This window comes from Semicossyphus pulcher, unplaced genomic scaffold (assembly GCF_022749685.1).
Source record: "Semicossyphus pulcher isolate SPU_LCO1_2020_fin unplaced genomic scaffold, fSemPul1.0.p SCAF_23, whole genome shotgun sequence".
Lineage (NCBI taxonomy): Eukaryota > Metazoa > Chordata > Actinopteri > Labriformes > Labridae > Semicossyphus > Semicossyphus pulcher.
In genome coordinates, this window is record NW_027211697.1 from 3,605,537 (window position 1) to 3,622,583 (window position 17,047).

The 17,047-nt window shown below is 38.3% G+C and overlaps 2 protein-coding genes across 2 annotated transcripts; both read right to left on the reverse strand.

The window, feature by feature from the left end:
- Nucleotides 1-2,837: 2,837 nt before the first annotated feature.
- Nucleotides 2,838-9,787, reverse strand: LOC138603200 (ATP synthase subunit a-like). Its single transcript, XM_069674904.1, is given in 8 exon segments — nt 2,838-3,031; nt 6,419-6,532; nt 6,649-6,749; nt 7,002-7,130; nt 7,245-7,268; nt 7,596-7,776; nt 9,310-9,426; nt 9,649-9,787. Coding segments are annotated over 8 exon segments (999 nt in total).
- A 461-nt stretch (nt 9,788-10,248) lies between these two features.
- On the reverse strand, nt 10,249-16,262 carry LOC138603201 (uncharacterized). The gene is made up of 5 exons (XM_069674905.1): nt 16,163-16,262; nt 15,061-15,168; nt 14,198-14,375; nt 10,690-11,095; nt 10,249-10,299 (listed from the first exon to the last, which is right to left on the reverse strand). Exons 1-5 carry the CDS (start codon nt 16,260-16,262, stop codon nt 10,249-10,251), a joined length of 843 nt encoding a protein of 280 aa, XP_069531006.1.
- Between the last annotated feature and the right edge of the window lie 785 nt (nt 16,263-17,047).

Genomic DNA, 17,047 nt, shown 5'->3' on the forward strand with positions numbered 1-17,047 from the left:
AAACTGATCAGGCGAGCCGGCTCTGTGATCGGCATGAAGCTGGACCCTCTGGTGACGGTGGCAGAGACAAGGACACTAAACAAACTGTTGGACATTATGGACAATGCCAGCCACCCTCTGCACACCGTCATCAGCAACCAGAGGAGCCTGTTCAGTGAGAGACTGCTCCTTCCAAAGTGCAGGACTAACCGACTGAAGAACTCCTTTGTCCCTCATGCCATCAGGCTGTACAACTCCTCACTTAGGGGGAGGAGGTAACAGGGACAGACTCTCTCACAAGCGGTAGCCACTAATTCACCTCACAAAGTTAATAGTAGTTAACTTCTTTTATTCAATAGTAATATTTATTTATTTCTCAAAGGGTCATATGTGCAATAAAAATCTGTCAATGTGCAATAATCTCTCACCACAGTGCAATAACCTAATACCACAGTGCAATAACCTAATTTAGTTTAATTGAACTATTACCCACTGTTTACTTGTACATTTTCTAAGAGTGCATATTTTATATATTTTGTTATCTAATTTTGTACTTTTTTATATATATATATATATATATATATATATATATATTGATAGATATATATATTTTGATCTTTATTTTTTACCCTCTGTGTGCTGATTCTTTCCTATTGTATTGTACTGTATAAGCTGCTGGAGACTGAATTTCCCAGAGGGAGTCATCCCAAAGGGATCAATAAAGTTGAGTCTAAGTCTAAGTCTATAGAGAAACAGAAAGACAAACAGAGAGACATATAGACAAACAAACAAACAGACATATAGCCATGTAGACAAACAGACAGAAACACATAGAAAGACAGAAATATAGACAGACAAAGAAAGACGGACAAACAGACAGGAAGACATATAGACAGACCGAGACAAACAGACAGAAATATAGACAAACAGACATATAGAGAGACATACAGTATAGACAGACAGACATATAGAGAGACATACAGTATAAACATCGGGTTTGCGATGTAGTTTTATTTAAAGAAAGGAGATGAGTGCTTTATTGCATGCGTCCTACCGTGAACAGTGCATGATTTTCAACCAATACATTGGAAAAGTAACCAAATATCAGCAAGTAGTTTGCAGTCAGCACATATTTGTTTGTCACTATTTTGGAAAACTTAATTTAATTGCGCATGATTTAGCCAACTGACCCAGGGTTGAGCGTACATGATGGATACAGCAGTGGCAGCGCGCACAACTCCGCACAACGATTATTTATTTTAATTTTTATGGAAAGGTAGGTGAAAAAGTGTGTTTTATGATCGGTGCATGCATACAGACATACATATAGTCAAACAGACAGACATATAGACACAAGGACAGATAAACAGACAGACACACATAGAAAGACAGACATATACAAAAACAGACAGACGTATAGACAGAGAGACATATAAACAAACATATTTACAGACATATAGACAAACAGGGAGACAGACAGACAAAAAGATAGACATATTGACAACCAGACAGACATACCGGTATAGACAGAGAGACATACAGAAAAACAGACATGTAGAAAGACAGACAAATAGACAAACGTACAGACATGCAAACAGATATATAGAGAGACAGACCGACATATAGACAGAGAGACATATAGAAAGACAGACATATAGACAGAGAGACAGACATATAGATAAACATATTGACAACCAGGCAGAGAGACATATAGAAAAACAGACAGACATATAGATAGAGAGACAAATAGAAAAACAGACATGTAGAAAGACAGACATATAGACAAACGTATAGACATGCAAACAGACATATAGACATATGTAGTATCTGACCTGAGATGTGAGTTACTTACAAGTGACTCTGGAATGTTTTTGTGCAGGAGTAGTAAAACAAATGGTATTTGCCCTGTCCTAAATGATGTATGTGGTACTATAAACAATGCCAATGAGAAGAGGACCATATCTTATGTGTTGATGAGTTAGGAGCCTTTTGGGTTGAAAGAAAAGGGGTCTTCGTCCTAATGTGAATGTATGTGTGTGTGAGTGGAATGTCATTGTAAAAGATGGGAGAGAAGGCTGTGTAATGTATTTGCTTATTGTGTAATTGATAAATAGAATAGACATCTTATCAAGTAGTCATATATAAGTTACGATGAGTTAAAGGAGATTTAGTAATTAATAAGGAGAGACATTTTTGCCTCTTCAGTGATAAAAACCTATGAGCCTCATAAGGACGTTTATAAATCTGATAAAAAACCTATGAGCCTTATAGAGGACGTTTATAAATCTGATAAAAAAACCTATGAGCCGAATAGAGGACGTTTATAAATCTGATAAAAAACCTATGAGCCGAATAGAGGACGTTTATAAATCTGATAAAAAACCTATGAGCCTAATAGAGGACCTTTATAAATCTGATAAAAAACCTATGAGCCTTATAAGGACGTTTATAAATCTGATAAAAAACCTATGAGCCTTATAAGGACGTTTATAAATCTGATAAAAAACCTATGAGCCTTATAGAGGACGTTTATAAATCTGATAAAAAACCTATGAGCTGAATAGAGGACGTTTATAAATCTGATAAAAAACCTATGAGCCTAATAGAGGACGTTTGATAAATTTGATCATTAAAAATTAAATTAAAATCTCCTGCTAAACACCATCAGAGCTGGAAAACAAATTCTGATAAGATAAGCAGATTGATTGATTGGTGTATGGTCTCTCTCTTTCTCTTTCTCTTTTTCTTTCTGCCTGTGTGTATGTGTGTGGCTGCATTTTGAAGAGAATTTGTCTGTTCAAAGAGCATAAAGTCTTATTCAAAATGAAGGAGAAGATTTAGTTTGCTAGAGGATAAACTTATTTTGCTTGTTGATTGAGAGGATACTGCAAGGGCCTTTGTGTGCGTGCTTTATCTTTGACTCTGAGGGGAGTCTGGGCCGGATGTTCACCCTCCGATGGCCAGTATAAACTGGGAGTCCTTGCTAAAATTTTGAGGGGCGGAGTAAGGGCTGATCCGTCATTTAGAACACCAATAAGCGACTCTGTGTAGTCTGGAAGGGGGGGAAATACATTTCTTGTTGTTTCTCAGACATCGATGATGCGCAGATGATGAAAAGAACTTCCATTGACACCAACTTGTTTGTATAAGCATAGGTTTTTTACAAAAAATCAGCATCAGTCAGGCTTCATGAATACCTGGGAGAACACCCTCAGCCAAATAGTGTCTCCCCGAAGCACATTTCTACATGCACTTATATATGATCGGGGTGTGTGTTTGTTTCTCTTACCAAGTGGTTCACATTAGGACGAAGACCCCTTTTCTTTCAACCCAAAAGGCTCCTAACTCATCAACACATTAGATATGGTCCTCTTCTCATTGGCATGTTTATAGTACCATATGCATCATTTTAGACGGGGCGTATACCATTTGTTTTACTATTCCTGCACAAAAACATTCCGGAGTCACTTGTAAGTAAATCACATCTCGGGTCAGATACTAAAAGACATATAGAAAAACAGACATGTAGGAAGACAGACATATGGACAAACATACAGACATGCAGACAGACATATCAGACATATAGAAAAACAGAAAGACATGTAGACAGAGAGACATATAGACAAACAGACAGACACATGGCCACACATATAGACGCATAGACAGACATAAAGACAGACTTATAGACAAACAGACAGACATGCAGACAGACATATAGACAGACATATAGACATGTATACAGACATATAGACAGGCAGACATATAGTCAAACAGACAGACATATAGACACAAGGACAGATAAACAGACAGACACACATAGAAAGACAGACATATACAAAAACAGACAGACGTATAGACAGAGAGACATATAAACAAACATATAGACAAACAGGGAGACAGACAGACAAAAAGATAGACATATTTACAACCAGACAGACATACCGGTATAGACAGAGAGACATACAGAAAAACAGACATGTAGAAAGACAGACATATAGACAAACGTACAGACATGCAAACAGACATATAGACAGACATAAAGAAAAACAGACAGACATATAGACAGAGAGACATAGAGAAAAACAGACATATAGACAGAGAGACCTAGAGAAAAACAGACAGACATATAGAAAGACAGACAGATAGACAGACATATAGACACATATCGACAAACATATAGAAAAACAGACAGACATATAGACAGAGAGACCTATAGAAAAACAGACAGACGTATAAACATACAGACATATACAAAAACAGACAGACATATAGACAGAGAGACATATAGGAAAACAGAAATGTAGAAAGATAGACATATAGACAAACATACAGACATGCAAACAGATATATAGAAAGAGAGACATATAGAAAAACAGACATGTAGAAAGACAGCCATATAGACAAACGTACAAACACACAAATAGATATATAGACAGACATATACAAAAACAGACAGACATACAGGCAGAGAGACATATAGAAAAACAGATATGCAGACAGAAATATAGACAGACATATACAAAAACAGACAGTAGACAGACATGTAGAAAGACAGACATATAGACAAACGTACAGACATGCAAACAGATATATAGAGAGACAGACCGACATATAGACAGAGAGACATATAGAAAGACAGACATATAGACAGAGAGACAGACGTATAGATAAACATATTGACAACCAGGCAGAGAGACATATAGAAAAACAGACAGACATATAGATAGAGAGACAAATAGAAAAACAGACATGTAGAAAGACAGACATATAGACAAACGTATAGACATGCAAACAGACATATAGACATATTTTACTACAAGTTACTTACAAGTGACTCTGGAATGTTTTTGTGCAGGAGTAGTAAAACAAATGGTATATGCCCTGTCCTAAATGATGTATGTGGTACTATAAACAATGCCAATGAGAAGAAGACCATATCTTATGTGTTGATGAGTTAGGAGCCTTTTGGGTTGAAAGAAAAGGGGTCTTCGTCCTACTGTGAATGTATGTGTGTGTGAGTGGAATGTCATTGTAAAAGATGGGAGAGAAGGCTGTGTAATGTATTTGCTTATTGTGTAATTGATAAATAGAATAGACATCTTATCAAGTAGTCATATATAAGTTACGATGAGTTAAAGGAGATTTAGTAATTAATAAGGAGAGACATTTTTGCCTCTTCAGTGATAAAAACCTATGAGCCTCATAAGGACGTTTATAAATCTGATAAAAAACCTATGAGCCTTATAAGGACGTTTATAAATCTGATAAAAAACCTATGAGCCTTATAGAGGACGTTTATAAATCTGATAAAAAAACCTATGAGCCGAATAGAGGACGTTTATAAATCTGATAAAAAAACCTATGAGCCTAATAGAGGACGTTTTATAAATTTGATCATTAAAAATTAAATTAAAATCTCCTGCTAAACACCATCAGAGCTGGAAAACAAATTCTGATAAGATAAGCAGATTGATTGATTGGTGTATGATCTCTCTCTTTCTCTTTCTCTTTTTCTTTCTGCCTGTGTGTATGTGTGTGGCTGCATTTTGAAGAGAATTTGTCTGTTCAAAGAGCATAAAGTCTTATTCAAAATGAAGGAGAAGATTTAGTTTGCTAGAGGATAAACTTATTTTGCTTGTTGATTTGAGAGGATACTGCAAGGGCCTTTGTGTGCGTGCTTTATCTTTGACTCTGAGGGGAGTCTGGGCCGGATGTTCACCCTCCGATGGCCAGTATAAACTGGGAGTCCTTGCTAAAATTTTGAGGGGCGGAGCAAGGGCTGATCTGTCATTTAGAACACCAATAAGCGACTCTGTGTAGTCTCGAAGGGGGGGAAATACATTTCTTGTTGTTTCTCAGACATCGATGATGCGCAGATGATGAAAAGAACTTCCATTGACACCAACTTGTTTGTATAAGCATAGGTTTTTTACAAAAAATCAGCATCAGTCAGGCTTCATGAATACCTGGGAGAACACCCTCAGCCAAATAGTGTCTCCCCGAAGCACATTTCTACATGCACTTATATATGATCGGGGTGTGTGTTTGTTTCTCTTACCAAGTGGTTCACATTAGGACGAAGACCCCTTTTCTTTCAACCCAAAAGGCTCCTAACTCATCAACACATTAGATATGGTCCTCTTCTCATTGGCATGTTTATAGTACCATATGCATCATTTTAGACGGGGCGTATACCATTTGTTTTACTATTCCTGCACAAAAACATTCCGGAGTCACTTGTAAGTAAATCACATCTCGGGTCAGATACTAAAAGACATATAGAAAAACAGACATGTAGGAAGACAGACATATGGACAAACATACAGACATGCAGACAGACATATCAGACATATAGAAAAACAGAAAGACATGTAGACAGAGAGACATATAGAAAAACAGACAGACACATAGACAGAGAGACATATAGAAAAACAGAGACATGTAGGAAGACAGACATATAGACAAACGTATAAACATGCAACCAGACATATAGACAGACATATACAAAAACAGACAGACATATAGACAGAGAGACATATAGAAAAACAGACATGTCGAAAGACAGCCATATAGACAAACGTACAGACATATAGACAGAAATATTAAAAAACAGACAGACATATAGACAGAGAGACATATAGACAAACAGACAGACACATGGCCACACATATAGACGCATAGACAGACATAAAGACAGACATATAGAAAGACAGACTTATAGACAAACAGACAGACATGCAGACAGACATATAGACAGACATATAGACATGTATACAGACATATAGACAGGCAGACATATAGTCAAACAGACAGACATATAGACACAAGGACAGATAAACAGACAGACACACATAGAAAGACAGACATATACAAAAACAGACAGACGTATAGACAGAGAGACATATAAACAAACATATTTACAGACATATAGACAAACAGGGAGACAGACAGACAAAAAGATAGACATATTGACAACCAGACAGATATACCGGTATAGACAGAGAGACATACAGAAAAACAGACATGTAGAAAGACAGACATATAGACAAACGTACAGACATGCAAACAGACATATAGACAGACATAAAGAAAAACAGACAGACATATAGACAGAGAGACATATAGAAAAACAGACATATAGACAGAGAGACCTAGAGAAAAACAGACAAACATATAGAAAGACAGATATATAGACATACAGACATATAGACAGACAGACAGATAGACAGACATATAGACACATATCGACAAACATATAGAAAAACAGACAGACATATAGACAGAGAGACCTATAGAAAAACAGACAGACGTATAAACACACAGACATATACAAAAACAGACAGACATATAGACAGAGAGACATATAGGAAAACAGAAATGTAGAAAGATAGACATATAGACAAACATACAGACATGCAAACAGATATATAGAAAGAGAGACATATAGAAAAACAGACATGTAGAAAGACAGCCATATAGACAAACGTACAAACACACAAACAGATATATAGACAGACATATACAAAAACAGACAGACATACAGGCAGAGAGACATATAGAAAAACAGATATGCAGACAGAAATATAGACAGACATCTACAAAAACACACAGTAGACAGACATGTAGAAAGACAGACATATAGACAAACGTACAGACATGCAAACAGATATATAGAGAGACAGACCGACATATAGACAGAGAGACATATAGAAAGACAGACATATAGACAGAGAGACAGACATATAGATAAACATATTGACAACCAGGCAGAGAGACATATAGAAAAACAGACAGACATATAGACAAACAGACATATAGAAAAACAGACATGTCGAAAGACAGCCATATAGAAAAACGTACAGACATGCAAACAGACATATAGACATATGTAGTATCTGACCTGAGATGTGAGTTACTTACAAGTGACTCTGGAATGTTTTTGTGCAGGAGTAGTAAAACAAATGGTATATGCCCTGTCCTAAATGATGTATGTGGTACTATAAACAATGCCAATGAGAAGAGGACCATATCTTATGTGTTGATGAGTTAGGAGCCTTTTGGGTTGAAAGAAAAGGGGTCTTCGTCCTAATGTGAATGTATGTGTGTGTGAGTGGAATGTCATTGTAAAAGATGGGAGAGAAGGCTGTGTAATGTATTTGCTTATTGTGTAATTGATAAATAGAATAGACATCTTATCAAGTATATAGTCATATATAAGTTACGATGAGTTAAAGGAGATTTAGTAATTAATAAGGAGAGACATTTTTGCCTCTTCAGTGATAAAAACCTATGAGCCTCATAAGGACGTTTATAAATCTGATAAAAAACCTATGAGCCTTATAAGGACGTTTATAAATCTGATAAAAAAAACCTATGAGCCTTATAGAGGACGTTTATAAATCTGATAAAAAAACCTATGAGCCGAATAGAGGACGTTTATAAATCTGATAAAAAACCTGTTCAAAGAGCATAAAGTCTTATTCAAAATGAAGGAGAAGATTTAGGTTGCTAGAGGATAAACTTATTTTGCTTGTTGATTTGAGAGGATACTGCAAGGGCCTTTGTGTGCGTGCTTTATCTTTGACTCTGAGGGGAGTCTGGGCCGGATGTTCACCCTCCGATGGCCAGTATAAACTGGGAGTCCTTGCTAAAATTTTGAGGGGTGGAGCAAGGGCTTATCCGTCATTTAGAACACCAATAAGCGACTCTGTGTAGTCTGGAAGGGGGGGAAATACATTTCTTGTTGTTTCTCAGACATCGATGATGCGCAGATGATGAAAAGAACTTCCATTGACACCAACTTGTTTGTATAAGCATAGGTTTTTTACAAAAAATCAGCATCAGTCAGGCTTCATGAATACCTGGGAGAACACCCTCAGCCAAATAGTGTCTCCCTGAAGCACATTTCTACATGCACTTATATATGATCGGGGTGTGTGTTTGTTTCTCTTACCAAGTGGTTCACATTAGGACGAAGACCCCTTTTCTTTCAACCCAAAAGGCTCCTAACTCATCAACACATTAGATATGGTCCTCTTCTCATTGGCATGTTTATAGTACCATATGCACCATTTTAGACGGGGCGTATACCATTTGTTTTACTATTCCTGCACAAAATTATTCCGGAGTCACTTGTAAGTAAATCACATCTGGGGTCAGATACTAAAAGACATATAGAAAACAGACATGTAGGAAGACAGACATATGGACAAACATACAGACATGCAGACAGACATATCAGACATATAGAAAAACAGAAAGACCTGTAGACAGAGAGACATATAGAAAAACAGACAGACACATAGACAGAGAGACATATAGAAAAACAGAGACATGCAGGAAGACAAACATATAGACAAACGTACAGACATGCAACCAGACATATAGACAGACATATACAAAAACAGACAGACATATAGACAGAGAGACATATAGAAAAACAGACATGTAGAAAGACAGACATATAGACAAATGTACAGACATATAGACAGAAATATTAAAAAACAGACAGACATATAGACAGAGAGACATATACAAAAACAAACAGACAGACATACAGACAGAGAGACATATACAAAAACAGACATGTAGAAAGACAGACATATAGTAAAACAGAGACATATAGACAGAGAGACATATAGAAAAACAGACATGTAGAAAGACAGACATATAGACAAACGTACAGACATGCAAACAGACATATAGAAAGACATATACATAAACAGACAGTAGACAGACATATACAAAAACAGACAGACATATAGACAGAGAGACATATAGGAAAACAGACATGTAGAAAGACAGACATATAGACAAAAGTACAGACATGCAAACAGATATATAGACAGAGAGACATATAGAAAAACAGACATGTAGAAAGACAACCATATAGACAAACGTACAAACACACAAACAAATATATAGACAGACATGTACAAAAACAGACAGACATATAGACAGAGAGACATATAGAAAAACAGACAAGAGAGACATATACAAAAACAGACATGTAGAAAGACAGACATATAGTAAAACAGAGACACATACAAAAACACACAGTAGACAGACATGTAGAATGATAGACATATAGACAAACGTACAGACATGCAAACAGATATATAGAGAGACATGTACAAAAACAAACAGACTTATAAACAGACATTTACAAAAACAGACAAACATATAGACAGAGAGAACATTATTTAAAATGATAAACATCCTTGAAACGTTTTTTGAATACTAGATTAAAACATTTTCCTACAAACATAATTAGAACTTGTAGGCAATGTCAGCCAATGTTATGGGAACGTTCCCTGCTAGCTGGGATATAGACAGACAGACATATATAAAGACAGACATATTGACAAACATATAGACAGGCAGATAGAGATACAGACAGACATATGGACAAACATATAGACAGGCAGATAGAGATACAGACAGATATACAGACATACAGACGTATAGAAAGACAGACATATAGAAAACAGAGATACAGACATGTAGATAAACATATTGACAACCATACAGATATATAGACACACATATAGACACACATATAGAAAAACAGACAGACGTATAGAAAGTCAAACAAATACAAATAGACAGGCAAAAAGACATATGGACAGAGAGACATAAACAGAGACATATAGGAAAACAGACATGTTGAAAGACAGACATATAGACAAACGTACAGACATGCAAACAGACATATAGAAAGTAGAATGTTTCCCATATAGACAAACATATTGACAAACAGACTGACAGACATGTAGACAGACAGAGAGACAGACAGACATATAGATAGACATATAGACAAACATATTGACAACCAGACAGACAGACATATAGGCAGACTTGTAGACAAACATATTGACAACCAGACAGACAGAAACACAGACATATAGACAGACATATAGACAAACAGAGAAACAGACAGACAGACAGACAGACATATAGACAAACAGAGAAACAGACATATAGATAGACATATAGACAAACATTATGACAACCAGACAGACATTGAGACAAACAGAGAGACAGACATATAGATAGGCATATAGACAAACATATTGACAGACAGACAGACAGACAGACATATAGACATATAGGCAGACTTATAGACAAACATATTGACAACCAGACAGACAGAAACACAGACATATAGACAGACACATAGACAAACAGACAGATATGGAGACAGACATATAGACAAACAGAGAAACAGACATATAGATAGACATATGGACAACCACACAGAAAGACAAAAGTAGAGACATATAAACAGACAGACATAATATAACTATAACTATCTATAAGTATAGACCTATATATAACCTTCCTTTTATTTCAAAGATCCTCGAGAAAGCAGTTGCTAATCAATTATGTGACTTTCTTCATAACAACAGTTTATTTAAGGACTTTCAGTCAGGATTTAGATTCCACCATAGCACTGAGACAGCCCTTGTGCAAGTTTCGAATGATCTACTTATTGATTCAGACAGACAGACAGACTTATCTCTGTACTCGTCCTGTAAGATCTTAGTGCTGCTTTCAACACGATAGACCATCACATCCTGTTACAGAGACTAGAACATTTAATTGGCATTACAGGATCTGCATTAAGTTGGTTTAAATCTTATTTATCACATTGATCTCAGTTTGTTCATGTTCATGATGTGTCCTCTTTGCACACCAAGTTAGCCATGGAGTTCCACAGGGTTCTGTGCTCGGACCGATTCTTTTCACTTTATATATGCTTCCTCTGGGTGATATCATGAGGAAACACTCCATTAATTTTCATTGTTCTGCAGATGAGACTCAATTATATCTATCAATGAAGCCAGATGAAACCAATCAGGTATCTAAACTAGAAGCATGCCTTAAGGACATTAAGATCTGGATGACTAGAAACTTTCTGCTACTTAAATTAGACCAAAGACTGTATACATAGATGGACGATGCGTCTCCATCTGCTCCCATTGTACGAAATGGATGCCAAAATACCCCCCATGATAGGCGCTGCCAGCTTGCGATGGTGATGTCATATGGAGCCAGAGTCTGCACAGTAGAGATCAGCGGGTGGCGCCGCCGTAGCCACTTGCGCTAACCAAAACACACACTTAACTTACCGGAAAAACTGCAAGGATCCCACTTGCCAGCGTATTTAACAGCAGAACAGCTTCTTTGTGTTGGTCTGAGGTCGACGTTCACAGGTATAGAGACTTCAATGACTGTAGTGATTGTTTTAGTTACGTTTCCTATCGCCGTTCGTCCTCCACTCTGCTCACCCGGAACTGATTGGCTGCAGGAGCCGTATTTGTCACCAGAGCTGTGAATCATCATTTAAACTAAACTTGTCAGAAAAATGAACACTTGGACGTAAATCAGCATGATAAGAACTAACTATAATGACAGAAATCATGTTTGAGAAAAACATTTTTGGCGTGTATTTTCATTTTATAGTTTGACCCATGTCCCACCTGTTACCTTGGAGCAGGCGGGCTTTATGACCTATACTGCTGCCAGTCAGCAGGGGACGCTCGAAATGTTTTGGCTTCACTTTCAGGGAGCTGTCATGTCGTCCATCTATGTATAGAGTCATTGATTTAGACAAAACTGAAGTTATTGTGATGGGCTCCAAACACCTTAGAGATTCATTCTCTAAAGATTTAGCTGCCCTAGATGGCATCAGCCTAGCATCCAGAACTACTGTTAGGAATCTGGGAGTTCTATTTGTTCAGGATATGTCCTTCATCTCCCACATAAAACAAATATCAAGGACAGCCTTCTTTCACATCCGCAACATAGCTAAAATCAGACACATCTTGTCTCAAAATTATGCAGAAAAACTAGTACATTTATTCGTTATTCCAGGCTGGATTATTGTAATTTGTTATTATCAGGCTGCCCTAATAAGTCACTAAAAACTCTTCAGCTGGTACAAAATGCTGCAGCATGTGTGCTGACAAGAATTAGGAAGAGAGATCACATCTCTCCTGTATTAGCCTCTCTGCACTGGCTTCCTGTAAAATCTAGAATATAATTTAAAATCCTTCTTCTTAATTACAAAGCTCTTAATGGTCAGGCACCATCATATCTTAAAGAGCTCATAGTGCCATATTACCCCTCTTGAACATTGCGCTCCTAGGATGCAGGCCTGCTTGTGGTACCTAAAGTCTCCAAGTGTAGTGTGAGAGGTAGAGCATTCAATTATCAGGCCCCCCTCCTCTGGAACAATCAACCAGTCAAGGTCCGGGAGGCAGACATCCTCTCTTCTTTTAAGAGTAGACTTAAAACCTTCCTCTTTGATAAAGTTTATAGTTAGGGCTGGCTCAGGCTTGGACCATCTCAGTTATGCTGCTATAGGTGTAGGCTGCAAGGGGGATCTGGCACACCGAGCTCCTCTCTCTCTCTCTGTCTCTCTGTGTGTGTCTCTCTCCCTCTCTCTCTCTCTTTCTCTCTCTCATTTATATTAATGCAGCTCATTAACTCTGTATCTTCTTGTCCCATTAACGTTACTAACCATATATCTTCCCGGGAGTTCTTGTGCTCTCCTGTCTTGTAGGTTCCTGGGGATCGTTGCTGCAGACTACCTGCAGCTGTGGACCTGCTCGACTGCAACAACTACTCACATCAGTCTCCCCCATAGTATCATTATTGTTGCTGCTAATGCTAATAGTAGACCTGTTGACTCCAACTGTTACAATTACTATTACTACGGCCTTTATCATCACTATGCTGTTCTTGCTAATTCATTATTATAAGCCTGTTATCATTACTATGCTTCTCTTGCTAATTTATTATTTGCTAATCTTTAACCTACCACTATTGTTGGTATTGTAACCATAAGTATGTATTACCTGTTGTTGATGTAGGACATATGTTGTTGTTGCTCTCTTTGCCTGTCTCTATCCTGCATCTCCTTGTATCCCATATTTCGGCCCATCCAGTCGAGGCAGATGGCTGTTCAACATGAGTCTGGTTCTGCTCGAGGTTTCTGCCTGTTAAAAGGAAGTTTTTCCTTGCCAATGTGCCAAATGTTGCTAAGTGCTACTCATGGTGATTCATGTTGGGCCTCTCTTTAAATGGCATAACAAAGAGTACGGTCTAGACCTGCTCTTTTTGTAAAGTGTCTCGAGATAACTTTGGTTAAAAAAAACATATTGGCAAACCAACAGACAGAAAGACAGACATATATAAAGACAGACATTTAGACAGACAGACATACAGACACACAGACAGACAGATAGACAGACATATAGTCAGACAGACATATAGACAGGCATATAGACAAACAGACAGACACATAGACAAACAGACAGACATAGAGACAGACAATGGCAAAGGTCCCTGGTACTTTTTCAGGAAGTAAATCATTAGGCTAGAGTCAAGAGCTAAGGTGTCTTGAGAAAAGACTCTTTAGTACCTGTGCAAAAAGGCCCTGGTAATGAGAGGTATCATTGTGTGCTGGAAAGCGGCAAAGGTTGCTTGGTACATTTTGAGGAAGAAAAGCATTCGGCACTGGAATCCCAGTAACACATGCACCTACTAACTCCAGCTACTGTGGTTGCTATGGTAAGGCCCCTGCGAAGAATGGCTGGACGGAAACAGGGGCCTCTTCCTACCTGTTTTGGGGTACTATGCTGGAGATATCTGCTGTGTTTTCTGAAGTAAGGGAGAGCAAGTTGCTGGTATCCCAGAACCAAGTGCAACAGCTAGAGTCAGGAGCGATAGTATTTTGAGAAATGACTCTCTAGTACTTGTGCCAAAAGGCCCTGGTAGAGAGAGGTGTCATTGTGTGCTGGAAGGCAGCAAAGGTTGCTTGTACTTTTTGAGGAACTAATGTCTCAGGCACTGAAATCCCAACATATGCACCTACTAACTCCAACTATACCCCTTTTCCACCAACACGAACCAGGTTCTAGTTCAGGGCTGGATAGATAGTCTTGATGCTGATGGCAAGGAGGTTGCCTGTTGTCTGGGCAAATTCACAATCTCACCACTGGTTGGACACAATTGTGTTTCAATTACATCTGTGATCGGGTCAGGAGTGGCATGGGGAGAAGAAACACAAATTACCGTTTGTGTGCCCAAACGGGTTGGGATGGCCATTTGGAAGCTGGCCACAGGCAGTGAGTACCGGACCATCAGCCATCTTTTTAGGGTAGGCCTGAGTACTATGTTCAACTGTGTCCAGAAATTTTGCAACACAGTCATCAGAGTGCTACTTCCTGTACACATTAAACTTCCTGATGCAGAGAAATTGGTGGAGATGGCCACTTTCTTTATTCACCGTTGGAGAGTACCAAAGAGTGTTGGTGCAATAGTTGGAAGCCAAATCCCAATAATAGCACCAGGAGTATCCCAGGGACTATTACAACCAGAAAGGCTGACATTCTGTCGTTCTACAGGCTGTTGTGGATGGCAAGGGAATGTTCTGTGACGTGTGTTGGCTTTCCAGGGAGTGTACACAACGCCAGAGTTCTTAAACACTCTCATATTTGGGATGACCTCAGTGACAGAGAGTTGCTGGGGCAAAACAAAGTGACCATCTCTGGCTGTGACATTGGACATTACCTGATCGGTGACCCAATGTACCCAATGTACCCAATGTAAGATTGGCTCATGTTTCAGACACTGACAGACTGACCCCTACAACTCACCTACAACTACAGGCTGAGCAGCGCAAGATCAGTCGTGGAGATGGCTTTTGGGAGGCAAAAGGGACGATGGTGGTGCCTCTTAAAAAGAAATGACTGCAAGCTGCAGCTCAGCAAGTAAATGCCACTGGCCTGCTGTGTACTTCACAACATTTGTAGGAACATGGCGATAACTTCAGCGAGGAGCACCCAGACAAGCATGTGAACATTCAGCCTCCTGTTCAGGCATGACCTGAGCATGATGCTCCAGAGTGGACGGACATCCGAGCTGCATTAATGACATACTTCAACAGAAGGGACGAGTGACATTTTTTCTTTCTCAAAGCTACACACTTTTGCAAACCTGTTCTCTTTGTGTTAAAGCAATCAATATTGTCATTATTTGTTTCTCTATTGATTAAATATGCACTGAATCACAGATAGGTCTCTTGTTCCATTTTTATTTAGAAACTAACTTTTATATATATGTACAAGCTTTATATGGAACATGGATTTTAACCGTGGCAATCATGTTGGCCTGCCTTGGGCTTCCATCACCGCCACCATGCGGCCCATTAGCCCAAGGAAGGCATGCATCTCAGTCTCCATCCTGTCCATCCTCTGCATCAGAGAGGCATTCATGTCCTGACTCTACTGAAGGAACCTCTCCTCCTGCTTATCTGCTTTCTCCATAAGGTGGAGCAGCTCTGGTGTCCCCCCCTTTCTGTGGTAGCTTTCTACCACTCTGTTACACCTCTTGGAGTCGAGGCAACAGACATTTAACAACACGAGACATCCTCGCTTCAGAGGCGTCATTTAAAAGCAACGTCAATTAAATATGACATGTGGCACAGCTGCATAATCTGTGTTGTTACAGCCTACTGCTGTTTTTATGATCTCTGTCAGATGAGCAGAACAGTGTTTATGGCAACTTACTTCACTTTTAATTCGATTCACAACGTGGCATAATGTGACAAGAATATACGGATGTCATTCATGTTTATTTTTTATTTAACACACACACACACACACACACACACACAAATTCGTCACAGGACTATACTACTTTTGGAATGACATTTGCAGATAATTGGCAAGTCCTATGACAACATGAAACACGGCAAATTAGTGCTAAATGCACAAGAATGTTCTTGTTGATATAATCTGACGTTAGCAGTTGAATTGGGTGCAGCCTACATGCAACGATAAAAACATAATATCAATGATATGAAGGTGAAATGGTAAAGAGGAATGCGGTTTAGAACAGCGGCGCTAAACTAATGCGCAAAGAGCACAAAGTTTGATCACGCATTTGATCATCTTTATGGAGCCTCGTTGTCACATCATTATTTTTTTTAAATTTGTGCGCTCGTTTAACTCTTTATGTTTGCTCATTTGAACATTTGCAAGTATGAACTACTTAAATT

Excerpts from the sequence above, each read along its gene's own strand:
- LOC138603201 (XM_069674905.1), bottom strand. The coding sequence starts at position 16,262 with ATGAATGCCTCTCTGATGCAGAGGATGGACAGGATGGAGACTGAGATG. Across the intron at positions 14,376-15,060 it reads CCCGTTTGGGCACACAAACG|CTCTTGACTCTAGCCTAATG; the intron begins GTAATTTGTGTT and ends AAGACACCTTAG. Across the intron at positions 10,300-10,689 it reads AAACATTCTACTTTCTATAT|CTAGCAGGGAACGTTCCCAT; the intron begins GTCTGTTTGCAT and ends TCTATATCCCAG.